A 13024-nucleotide genomic window follows, 5' to 3' on the forward strand; every position below is an offset into this window, starting at 1 on the left:
AAATATCCAGAAATAAAATGTCCAGAGTGAGCGTAGAGCGCAAAGTAGTCTAGCTTTTGCCAGACCCTCCTCCAAAGGTCTGGCTACTCTACACAGCATTCGGGGATGGGAGGAAAACATACTCTGGTTTAATGGCATTTCTTTAAACCAATCAGAATTGTTATGGGTGGCGCTAAACTCTGCACAGAGCCGCTGCAATATAGTCATGCAACAGAAAACTCAGATTGGACAGATAGTCTAGCTAGCTGTCTGGATTTACCCTGCAGAGATTTGAGGAGCAGTCAACCATAGTCCTCACAAATCCACCGATTTTAAAATTCCAACACAAAGAAAGCGTAACGAAACGGAAAATACATGCAGCCGGCGGAATTTCCTGCGGCGCCGGAGCAATCCCGGAAGTGGGACGTCAAGGATGTAGACTAAGCACAAAGAGACTAGGGGCCCTATCTTTCACCCGGCACCCGACGCAAGTGTCTTTGCTAGTTTAAGACCGACGCAGTTGGAAATTTCCCGTCCAGCGCCTGCATCGTTTAAATAGCAAATGCACTTGCGCCCATCTATGCGCCCATGTCTGGTCTTACAGGGAGGTGTGTTCAGGTGAATTCTTGGTGTATTGCTATCTTGAGGCAGGGGGGAAGTGATCGCGCCATTGACCAACAAAAACCTGGTCTAAAGTCACTAGCGCAGCATTTCATTGTTATTTTAACAGCGAATTAGTAAAATGCGCCTAGGCTCGTGCACAGCGCACGCACACTATGCTTGTTACACACACAGGGAAGCGCAGTAGCGCACAAACATGCAAAAGATTACAAATAAAAATATTACGGTGCAAATCCGCCATCATAATAGCAATGAGCCAAGGTACAAACATGCCTGGCTTTTAAAGGGAATGGGAGATGACACCGATTGGTTTATTGCATGTTACGCCCAAAACACACCTATGAATTAATGAAGACACTAAGTACAACCCTTTTGAACCATGCGCCCTTTTTTCCGCCGTCAAACTAGCAAAAGTGGATTTGGACACGCCATGAACGCACCTGCACCATGCGCTTCACCCCATGCGCTCAGATTGTTAAAGTAGGGCCCTACGTGTGAAATAATGATGCTGAAGCATCGGGAAAACAATGACCAGAGTATTGGCAAAATGAATCAACACTGGCAGGATGTAAGTCTCAAAGGGAAAGGGAGAGGCATAAAAAGGGAAAAAAAATTGAGAAGAAGGAAATGTGGCTAAAAAACAAGGTTCAGCCAGAGGAAAGCTGCAGTGAGATAAGGAGCAGCACTCGGAGCAGAGTGGAACTGACAGAGTGGTGGAACTGGCACCTAAGTGTGAAGGCTTTCTGTGCAAACCTTGGGCCAGTGCCCTGTGTTTCCATCCTACTTGTGAACTGAACTGAACTGTACAGTATGTCCCATGTAACCCCAACCAGCAGACTACAGAGTGACTCAGCAGTCTCATTTTGAATTTTCCCTTTGGATTTGAAGCATTTATGTCTGTCTGAGGTACAATTGATTTTGAAGATGTTGCCTTGAAATACATTTATGTTTATGTAATATATTAGATTATATTGTGTTATATTGTGAACTTTTTAAAATGTGCTCCGTATGGCCATGGTACAGAAAACCCCACCTGAGCTGAAAGTTACCAATGTTTACGTCACACTCTCAGGCACACAGGATGATCTTAGTGGTGGGCAGGTGCAAATTCCAGCCACTTTACCAAACCAGACAAAGTCTGTTTGTAAGTATTTCACAGAATATCTTGAGTAAATCACTAAACATTTTTTTTACTTTAATTGCAGCAACAGAAATGCAGTATGGTTGTAGACATTTGATTGACATCTTTGGTCTAAAATCACCCTTGAGCTAGTCTATATCCTTGACGTTCCACTTCCGGGATTGCTCCGGTGAAATTCCGCCGGATGCATGTATTTTCGCCGATGTCCATTTCCTTCCACGTTCTTTGTGTTGGAATTTTAAGCTCTGGTGGATTTCTGAGGACTATGGTTGACTGCTTCTCAGATCTCCAGACTCTCAGGGTAAATCCAGACAGCTAGCTAGACTATCTGTCCAATCTAAGTTTTCTCTCGCACAACTATTTTACAGCGGCTCCGTGTGGAGCTTAGCGCCGCCCATGAGGATTCTGATTGGTTAAAGAAATGGCAATAAACCAGAGCACTTTTTTCTCCCGTCCCGAAATGCTGTGTGGACTAGCCAGACCTTCCTCCGCTCCGCAGCGTGTAGATGGTCTGGCAAAGCGAGACTACCCTTGAGCTAACAACAAAAACAACGGGCTAATGATTTAGGTCTAGGTTTAAGGTTTTTTAGTTCTGGAGTGGAAAATTACGGTTAAAGTTGTGTAGTGTGAACAAGTCTTAACACAAAAACTGAACAAGCAGGCTATAAAGTGTGGGTATCGACCGATACTGTTTTTTCAAGGCTAATACCGATACTGATTATTAGTTGTTAATGAAACCGATAACTGATATTTGGAACCGATATGCATTTACAGTGAAAATCTTTAAGTCAAAATTAAGATTTTGGAATGTTACAAACTCTAACACAAAACTTTGTTGAAATGCTTTAAGCAATTATTTAATAAACTACAAACTTTCAACATAATACCCAGTAAAAGAGAGTCAGATAGCGTTGTGGGCGGGACATTAAGTCAGACTCAGTGGTGAGTGAAACTGAAGCAGAGGGACAGACACAGAGCTGTAGCCGAGCCAAAGTAGAACACTTTTTAATTCATTAACTTTATCGGTTATCGAGCTAATAAAACGTTGAAACAGGTAATCAGCCTGGGAGAATAATCGGTCTATCCCTAATGAAGTGCATGAAGTGGAGCCTCTTTTCTCATTTTCTGTAAAACTCTCTATTTTATACGGACCACGTTCATTTAAAAATATACAGTTTTTAGTCAACAGCTGCTTCCATCATGTTCTTCTAGATTATTTTCCTCCTGAAAGAAAGGATAATAAAGAGCTGTTTAATGTATCGGGGCCTCTCTCTCTGTTGTGATGAGTCACTCTTGACAGTTGACTCAGGCTGCTCCTGATTGGCAGTGTTCATTTTGTTTGTCCTCTAATTAGCCGTTCCAATATTAGGTAAGGGAATTCTTTTTCAAGCTGAGAGGAACATCATGACCCGATATGGATGAGGTGCAAGGATACGTCAGTGGCCTTAATTCAGTCTCCACTCCAGTGTGAGACTCCCACATCATGAATCATGACTAGTGCAAGGGGCAATGGTTAAAATTATCATAAATGTAACTGTACTGTACCTTTTATAAATAAAGGCACAGAATTCACCTGTACTTGTGCAGCATGACAAACTGTATGCCTGTATGACAGTGCTGTATTAGCCCTGACACAAAGTGGGTTACCAGTTGCTACATGAGAGCTCAGTTTAGAAACCCGTGCAGAAAGACCTCTCTGTGGTCTCGTCTTATCTTGCAAACACTTGCTCAAACATTTAAAAGCTACAGATTATCAAACAAAATGGAAACAAAAAAACGAAATTGTCCACCACGCTGTTTGTCCAAAAGCCTGTTGTGGCTTTGAATGAATAACACAGCAGTCATGGTGTTCCTACTGTGAGAAGTGAAGATGTCCCACCTCTGGACAATGAATGCCAACCACATTTGCACACTTCTTTTTAGTGAATTAATCAGAGTGATCAGTTCTATGTCCATGTTGATAATCTGCCAGTTGTCTATGTAATTTCTGCAAACAAAAGGATTGCACACTGGCTCTTAGATCAGTTAGTATTATCATTAGTGGCACCGCAAATACTTAAAAGATGAAGCACTGAGTGGGGAAAATGGGATTGCAGCCCTCAGCAATGGTGTGTGTGTGTGTGTGTGTGTGTGTGTGTGTGTGTGTGTGTGTGTGTGTGTGCGCGCGCGCCCACATGTGAAGAAAAAATGTGTGCGCGCCTGAGGTCTTCTCAGCCAACCGTATGTTTCTGCTCACTAGCAATGTACACCAAACACCAGTTTGGTCTTTATTCAGGGTCCACATTACTCCACATGTGGACCATGTGTACTCATTAAGACTTGTGGAGCAGAAAGGCTATACACCGAAGCTGAACTGGGACTGTAAGAAGCGGTTCAGTAAACAGCTCCTGAGGCTCGCTCCGGGCCCACACACACCAACCCTCCCTTTTTACTGCCCCACTTTAGAAAGACTGCAACAAATAAACGTTAAACTGTGCTGTATATCATCCAGAAACTACATCATGCATTAACATCTGGATTCAAGCATGCAGTGTGAATCATTGTATATATATATCGTTATATCATGTTAAACGTTAGTCATAACACGAATAACGTTCAGTTATGTACAGTATTTTATTTAGTTGTTGATAGACTAACTTGTGCACATGTTTTTTTTTTAATCCTCTGCTGTTGTTACCTTGTGTTCCAGAGGTGCCGCTGGTCCTCTACCTGTTCCTGCTCATCTCCCTGGTCTGGTTGTGGGCAGGACTCCATATGGCCTACAGGTCCCTGTGGATGCTCATCCTCTACGTCATCTTTAACTGCTTGCTGGTAAGTTCATTGACTTGTTTTATTTGTTCCTTACGGTTATTTCATTCATACATTCAATCAACAGCAGCACCCAGTATGGCCAGTGTATGCGAACACCCAGTCATGGGATATTAATTGTCAGATATGTTAATACGCACGGAGATCATTTCTGATACGGAGTCCAAACGCTTGTGTGGACGGAGATCATTTTTGTTTAAAACGCTGTTTAACCATGAAAACGTAGTAGTGTGGATGTAAGCTTGGGCTACTAGAGGTGTGTGTGTGTGTGTGTGTGTGTGTGTGTGTGTGTGTGTGTGTGTGTGTGTGTGTGTGTGTGTGTGTGTGTGTGTGTGTGTGTGTGTGTGTGTGTGTGTGTGTGTATTGATGTTTTGTTGACTTAGAAAGTGAGAGTGATGAAGGCTACTTCATCCCACTTTGAAGCCCTGCTTTGATGTGTTGGCCGAGGCAGAGCAAAAAGCGGCTCGGGAGTAGAGAGAGAGAGAGAGAGGTGGGTTATCACTGTCACATCTTTTTGAAGCCTCTCTCTCTCTCTCTCTCTCTCTCTCTCTCTCTCTCTCTCTCTCTCTCTCTCTCTCTATCTCAGCTTTCCATTTGTGCTTTCGTTTGTTGTCTCTCTGTTCGCCTCTCTCTTAATTTGCTTTCTGTGTCTTTATTCCGACTCCAACCATCAGAGGAGATAAAGAAAGGACTTCATTGCAGCACTAGATAACTCCATATCGCTTCACAGCTGACATTTACTGTACTCTGCTATCTACTGTAACTTCAAAGAGTTAGATAGCAGGCAATTATCAATGAATATAGGTTGAACTCAACTGATACCTCTGGTTCCTATCACCGAATAGATTTCTCCATGGCCAACTCTGTAATACAATATATAGTATATATATTGATACACAGATGACAAAAGTGTGCATCATAATAACTATCTGGATTATTTTTAGTTTATTCTTTTTTATAATGTTGGAATCATTACTGTTTGGTTGCACATGGCTGATTAGAAGAAAAAAATGTTTCTGTGTTGAGTGGGATAATTAGTTGTAAAGCCTGCTGTCTTTCCCTTACCTGAAAGTATAATTGTATAGTCATACAGTGCTATGTATTTTCTCAATTAATCGATTAGTTGTTTGGTCTATAAAATGTCAGAAAATGTCAATCAGTTTTTTTCCCAAAGCCCAAGATGACGTCCTCAAATGTCTTGTTTTGTCCCCAACTCAAAGATATTCAGTTTACTGTCACAGAGGAGAGAAGAAACTAGAAACATATTCACATTTAACAAGCTGGAAAGATTTTTTACTTTATTTAAAAAAAAATCACTCAAACCGATTAATCCATTTTTTTTTTCATTTCATGTTTATTTAATACGAACACATGCTACCACGTAGACATTTGAACAACAATTATACATACATACAGTTTATAGCTAATGCTAATTTCCATTTCCTGTCAAGGGAAAGAATGATCAAAATAGTTGCCGATTAATTAAGTAGTAGTGACAACTAATTGATTAATCAATACATCTTTGCAGATCTAAATGCTAGCACTAATTAATTAGTTAATTAATTGAAGGCAGAGTAATGTGTAGTTATGTGGAAATGTCTTGCATCTTAAACGACTCAAAAATGTCTTCTTTGCACAGACATCCAGGAAGCTCCCCGGACCTCACTCTCTCTGGCACAATAGGCTCTTTTCTTTCATGTCTAGTCTATAAATGTTGCGGTCTCTTCTGTCATCCTCTGAGAGACACCATCTGCCTGTAAAGTGTGCCATAACAGGTCTGTGGTAACCAGTGGTGATATGTGGCATCCACATGCCAAAGACAACAGTGTTGCACCAAAGTAAACTCCTCCTGTTGGTAAAGTGACTAATGAAGGGAAGTGATGTCAACGCCAACAGTCGATGTCGCACTTCACACTTGTTTATGAGCTCCAATAGAGTTTGTCCTACTCTGTGACATCATGTGGTCAGTTTCTTCAGTGGACCAATAGTGTGATGGTCCTCTTTAAAGTCAGTGGTCATCGGTTATATGACCAAGTTTATCAATTATTTTAGTTCTGTGACACACTCCTTTTTGTCCCGAGAGATTGAGTGACCATTCATTTCTTACTAAAACTTGTTTTAAACTTGTTTTTACTCCTAAACTTGTTTTTCTACTTGTCATTTTTTTACTGGCACAAGCTTAATTAGTCTTTTGACTGAGGTAAATAACCTGCCTTAACCCTGCAGAAACACTTCAGATGAAAGTCCTTTGTTCCCTCTGTTTAGGGCTGGGTACTGAATTTGATCATTTTTAGGCACCGACCGAACTGCCTCCTTAGTATCGAGTATCAAAAACTGCCTCGTCATTCAATACCCAATTTCAATACCTAAGGAGTAAATCTCATCAGAGTCAGTGAGCCAATCAGCATGCTTCTACCAAGATCTAATAATGATTGTGATTGGCTGTCTAACATTACACATTGTAGAGACACGCAGGAAAAACTCTACGATACGCACAGAGACGGGCCTCACGTAGTAGGAGCTGGAAATTGAATGAAAAGATTTGTGCCGTAATGTGTAATTTTGTCATTTCCTTTTGTTCAAATGATTTTTTTATAAAAATTGGTATTGTTCAGGTATCGAAGAATTTTGAACAATTACCAGCCCTACCTCTGTTCCCCTGAGGCCTCCCAGTTTTCTCCCTCCAATGCTCCGATGTCAATGGACTGTAGTTATATCGCACTTTTCCAGTGTTAACGACTACCTGGAAGCGCTTTTACATAGTACAGGAATCATTCACCATTCACACACATTTATTCGCTGCGGCCAGGTGTCACTTCATCAGATAAACATTCACACACCGATGGCGCGGCATCGGGAGCAATTTCGGGGTTCAGTGTCTTGCCCAAGGACACAATCACGTATAAAACTCTCGTCCCTTTCCTGCTGCCTGCAGTGTAGCTGATTACAGCAATCAGCTACATTTCTACTGAGAGATGGGAAATACAACATAAAAGGTCTTCATCATGTCAACCTAATAGATTGTCTCCCATTATATCCAGTTTGGTCTTGGCTTCAAAGCCGGATGAATTCTGGCGACAAGTTGACCCTCGTAGCCAACTTTTCAAACCCAGCCTTCACTAAAACGAAAAAAATAAATCTTTTAGAAAACAACTATGGCAATTGATTTCCAATCCTATCTCCTACATTGCAACCTCAAAGCTCAGACTAAAAGGGGAGCCTCTGGGGTTTGGTCTGGGTCTTCTGTAGGCATAAGGAAGGATTCATCAGAGTGGAACTGACAGGTGAAGATCCCCAAAGCCAAAGCGTGTCCAAGGACATTGATTAGCAGTAAACAAACTCGGCTGACCCAGTTTTCACAAAGCACTGCTTTGCCAAGATACTCTGTTGCCATGAACCAACCATGGTTGCAATTAGATTTGTGTGAGCATGCATTTTATGGAACAAGCTTATTTAATTTGGCTGTGAAGAGGGAAAGAGTCATGTTATTAAGAGTTGTGTTACTGTGGGACTTCCATTAGGACTAAGTGAAAGTTTACGGAAAGCAACTGGGATACTGATAATGAGACCTAAAATGATGTCATGATTGATAACAGATGCAGGCCTTCAAAGATATGAAAGTAGTTCATTTCTGTGTTAATGTGCCCTAGTGCCATTGCAGGAAATTCTGTTTAAATAGCTATTTACAGAATGCTTTTAACATATGTAGCACAAGAAGACTTCAACCAAACGTTGTTGCATTCATTTACAAATGTGTATGTTGTACAGGCTAAAGTGCTGCATAACTACACTGCTTGTTTCTGCCAAGTTATTACTCCAGGAGCAGCTTATTTAAATACGTTATCTTATCCTTTATTTAGGTCTTTCAGGCTATCTTTTTCCATTGTGTTCATTGCCTTGAGGTTGGAAGTCGTTGTAGGTCTCTGCTGCAAAGTATAGTAGAGCGGTTGTTGTTGTTTCCTTCACGCCGTGAATTTTCCATTAGGAGAATTTTCCATCTTTACCTTGCTGTTGTTATTGATGTGGTTGTGTGGCACGTTTCCCAACAGCTGATTACTGAACACCATTAAACAGCTGCAGATGTTACAGCTGTGCACAACTGTGTTTGTGTTGCAGAGTACAGATTATATTTGGTTAGCGCTGTGTTGGTAGAAAGCAACCTTTAGTCTCCAACAGGGTATTCCATTGAACCGAACTGTGAAACGGATCATATTTACGCTGATTAATATCGCCGTTCTTTTCTTTTCTTATTCCTTCCTTCCCTTGTTTTCCGCTTATACCACACTGTCACTCTGGTTCCACATCTGTGCCACATCAGGCTGAATTAGATGACAATAATCAAATCACCACCCCTCATTATCTCCTCCTGCGGAGGCCCCTCTGCCGGTAAACCTTACCTCCTTGTATCGTCATAGTCAGAGACATCCACAACAGCACCATGCTCCATTACAATCCAATTCCACCCCCGCTTCCTCATTTAACCTTTGTACTCGCCTATAAATAGGACACAGAATATCTGTGTGTTATTACGACAAAAGAAGACACAGGCCCACGGGTGTCTACGCACATGCAAGCAGCTGTGTGAAGCCTGCAAAGAATTAGGATTTAGGGGAAATATATCTGTTGCTTTTATGAGCATAGAAAATGAATGCAACACAACACAAAGCACTTGAAGGGAATATTGCATCAATTATCCAGTTTGAAACAAGAATGGTACTGTTCCCATCAACATCATCACTCCCACACGAGTCAGTTCAAAGACTTTGTGGGCTTTTTATTTCCTTTGATTTTACCTGTACTTTTTTCTGAAGCCAACTCTACTTTCTGTCTCCTTGACCTGTTCACCCATCACAATTTAATACATTCTAATCCCTTTTCCCGTCTTTGGATTTACACGTCATCCAATTTTAATGTCATTCTTGCCCCCAAATGTTTCTGCTCATGGTCCCTTTTTGCTTTCTCTTGAGCCAAGCTTTGCTCCCCCCTCTACCGACCTCCGTCCCTGTCCCTGCTGCTCTCCTCAGGTTCGGTTGCTTTCCATCTCTAAAGACGTGGCCTCTCCAGTGATCAGGGAACACTTACATAACAGGCCTATGGCAGTTAAAGCTGCACAGCCTGCTAATGACCTGTGCTAATCACCCACAGCACTGTTGTGATGGAGCCACAGTCACGGAAAGCAACCTACTGTACAGTACACACCCATACATGAATAAACACCTGGCTGCTTTTGTTCACAGAAGGAAGCTTCAATTATTTCCTTAACTTCATACACGGAAAATTAGGCCTGCACAATAAATCGTTCTATAATTGCAATCTCGATTCACCCCTGTTTGCGATTTCATTTTTAAATGACTTTGATTTATTTATTTTTTCTCCAATGAATTTATTGAAAGCATTTGACATTGACATTAACATGTTTTAATGTAAAGACATGTTCAAGGAGTTCAGATAGAGCCTGTATCAGGGCCATATTTAGTTCAATGTCTTATATGTCACTATTTTTGGTAGCCTACTGTACTTAAATGGCCAGTATTTACTTTATGTTCTTTATTCATTGGAGCCTCTATGTTTACAGGCTCGTAGGTGCCAAAGACAATCTATGTTTGGTACTGCCAATTTGTTTTGTTTTGTCATGGTTCATGTGTGCAATAAACATTACACTTTGTGAGAAAGAAAATCGTGGCAGAGAATCGTGATACCAATTCTAAGCTAAAAAATCGTGATTCATATTTCCCCCCTAATCGTGCAGGCCTACGGAAAATGTGAGACGGTACAATTACTCTACACAACACTTAACCTAGCTTCTAACCCTGAAATGTCTCATTTCTTAATGGACATGATATTAATTTCTCATTTCGAAGCTCATTCACACTTGTCCTCAAAGGTACATTACTGCACGGACACGTTTACATTTTTTAAGTGGATGTACAGCACTCAGACAGTTTGTGTACCTCCCTGTTTAAGCATCACCAAGCTATAAAGCACAGCTATTGACCTGTGAGGTGTTCCATGTGTTATCTATTTGCAGCCCTTCTTTCCCCTTTTTACAAGCTGGACGTTCCTGTTTTACAGTGCACCTATAAACACACAGTTTCCACTTACGGTTCCTGATGTGTTCCTCGTTATGTTGATTGTAACCATCAGCGCTGTTTATAATCCTTTTTCTGTGTCAATATCCCTCGGTTACATGGGTAATGATGATCGCTTTGCAAAGTTTACTGTCCTTTGTTAATCGGCTGTCTGATCTGCTGTTTCTTGTTTTAGACATAAAACAGAAGCATGTGGTTTGGTAACATGCAGCTTTATGGTTTGAATAGTAACAAAATTGCTTGTTACAAAGTCAGATGTTTAAGAAAACCTAGTTTGGACAGTTTGGGAAGTTCTCAACCACTGCCACTTGCTGAAAACAAAGCATTTTGCTCGCCAGACATATTGAAAATGATCTCCCTGGTAGGTGTGTCTTTATCACAGACAAAGCATCTAAAGAAATCTGGTTAACCTGATGTAGAATAAGCATATCGTTGCTGTCCGGCAAAAAATCTAGTACGTCCAAAACTGTTGCTTTTCAGGAAATTAAAAAATCAGCTAATTTGTGGCCGGGTTGGGTCAGTGGGTAGAGCAGGCCCACATATACTTGGAGGTTTATGCCTTGACGCAGAGGTCCAGGGTTCGAATTCGACCTGTGACGATTTCCTGCATGTCTTCCCCCTTTCTCACCTAGCTGTCCTATCAAATAAAGGTGGAAAAGCCCAAAAAATAATAATAATAATCTGCTAATTTGACATTATATTGAGCTAGTTACCTTCGACAAAGTCATATGAAATCGCCTTGTCTCTGTTTAAATATTTGTAAAACCCACAGACACATGTAAAGGGTGATCAATAGCATTACATTCTGGTGAAAAAAACGGTTAAAATGACGAAATATGGAGATACAAGGTTTCTGCCCGACAGTGATGATATCTAAAGACCATGCATGCCTTCTATAATTGCTCTCTAAACCATGTCTAGGTTTTACTGGATGTCATGGTGTTCAGAAACTTACTTTATGCCCATTTCTTCTCACTTTAAACTAGAATGAACACACTCATGTGTCTAAATGTCTGTGTGTGAGGATGGGTTGTGTGTTTGCGTGCACCTGTATGCACACACATTCACACATTTGTGCCTTGCACTCCTGTGCATTCCATCTCTGTCTGCCGTCATCATATCGCCCTGTGATGGGTGTTGTGAAATACGGGATTGCCCCATGGTATTTGACACTGCGGTGTTTTGGGGTAATTCACAGCCCGGTGCTGTTGACCTAGAGGATTTGGTAATGCCGTGGAAGTGGAGGAACCAGAAATACCAGGGTGCCAATGATGTCATGGACCAATGGTGAAGAAATTCTCCATTAATCGTGGTGCTAATAATGATGTGAAAGAAATGTTAAGGCCTAGTGCAACAGCACTAAAAAGCACTGCTTAATAATAATCGATCCTGACTACAGTATGACTTGAAACAACACAATCTATCATTATGTTTTTACAATTGCTCCTAACACTTAGGATGGGTTGAAATGCAAAAATAGATTTCCACTACAGTGTACTGTATGCATGTGATGAGTAAGAAAACAAGTTTTTAAAATATATGAATTCATATTTGGTATTTTATTTATTATTTCTTGTAATTCTGAATGCATGTGTCTTATACCTGCTGCTGTAACCAGTTTGGGATTAATAAAGCCCATCTCTCTCTCTCTCTCTCTCTCTCTATATATATATATATATATATATATATATATATATATATCATCTATCTATCCTCTATCTATCTATCATCTCTCTATCATCTATATATCATCTATCTATGTATCATCTATCTATCTATTATCTATCTATCATCATCTCTCTGTCTCTCTATCTATCTATCATCTCTCTGTCTATCATCTATCTATCATCTCTCTATCTATCTATCTATTTATCTATCTATCATCTATCTATCTATCATCTCTCTATCAGCTATATATCATCTATCTATGTATCATCTATCTATTTATCATCTACAGTGGGGCAAAAAAGTATTTAGTCAGCCACAAATTGTGCAAGTTTTACCACTTAAAAAGATGAGAGAGGCCTGTAATTTTCATCATAGGTACACTTCAACTATGAGAGACAAAATGAGGGAAAAAAAATCACATTGTAGGATTTTTAATGAATTTATTTGCAAATTCCTCAGGAAAATAAGTATTTGGTCACCTACAAACAAGCAAGATTTCTGGCTCTCACAGACCTGTAACTTCTTCTTTAAGAGGCTCCTCTGTCCTCCACTCGTTACCTGTATTAATAGCACCTGTTTGAACTTGTTATCAGTATAAAAGACACCTGTCCACAACCTCAAACAGTCACACTCCAAACGCCACTATGGCCAAGACCAAAGAGCTGTCAAAGGACACCAGAAACAAAATTGTAGACCTGCACCAGGCTGGGAAGACTGA

General features: G+C 40.6%; 1 protein-coding gene across 1 annotated transcript in view; it reads left to right on the forward strand.

Annotated features, from left to right (window-relative positions):
- Window positions 1-13024, forward strand: part of adgrv1 (adhesion G protein-coupled receptor V1) — a 153053-nt gene that overhangs the window by 128446 nt on the left and 11583 nt on the right. Inside the window, exon 92 of the mRNA XM_078251549.1 lies at window positions 4431-4552. Within this exon, the coding sequence (XP_078107675.1) occupies window positions 4431-4552 (122 nt within the window). The remainder of the gene's footprint in view (window positions 1-4430; window positions 4553-13024) is intronic.

Source organism: Sander vitreus, chromosome 5 (assembly GCF_031162955.1).
Source record: "Sander vitreus isolate 19-12246 chromosome 5, sanVit1, whole genome shotgun sequence".
In the NCBI taxonomy this organism is placed as follows: domain Eukaryota; kingdom Metazoa; phylum Chordata; class Actinopteri; order Perciformes; family Percidae; genus Sander; species Sander vitreus.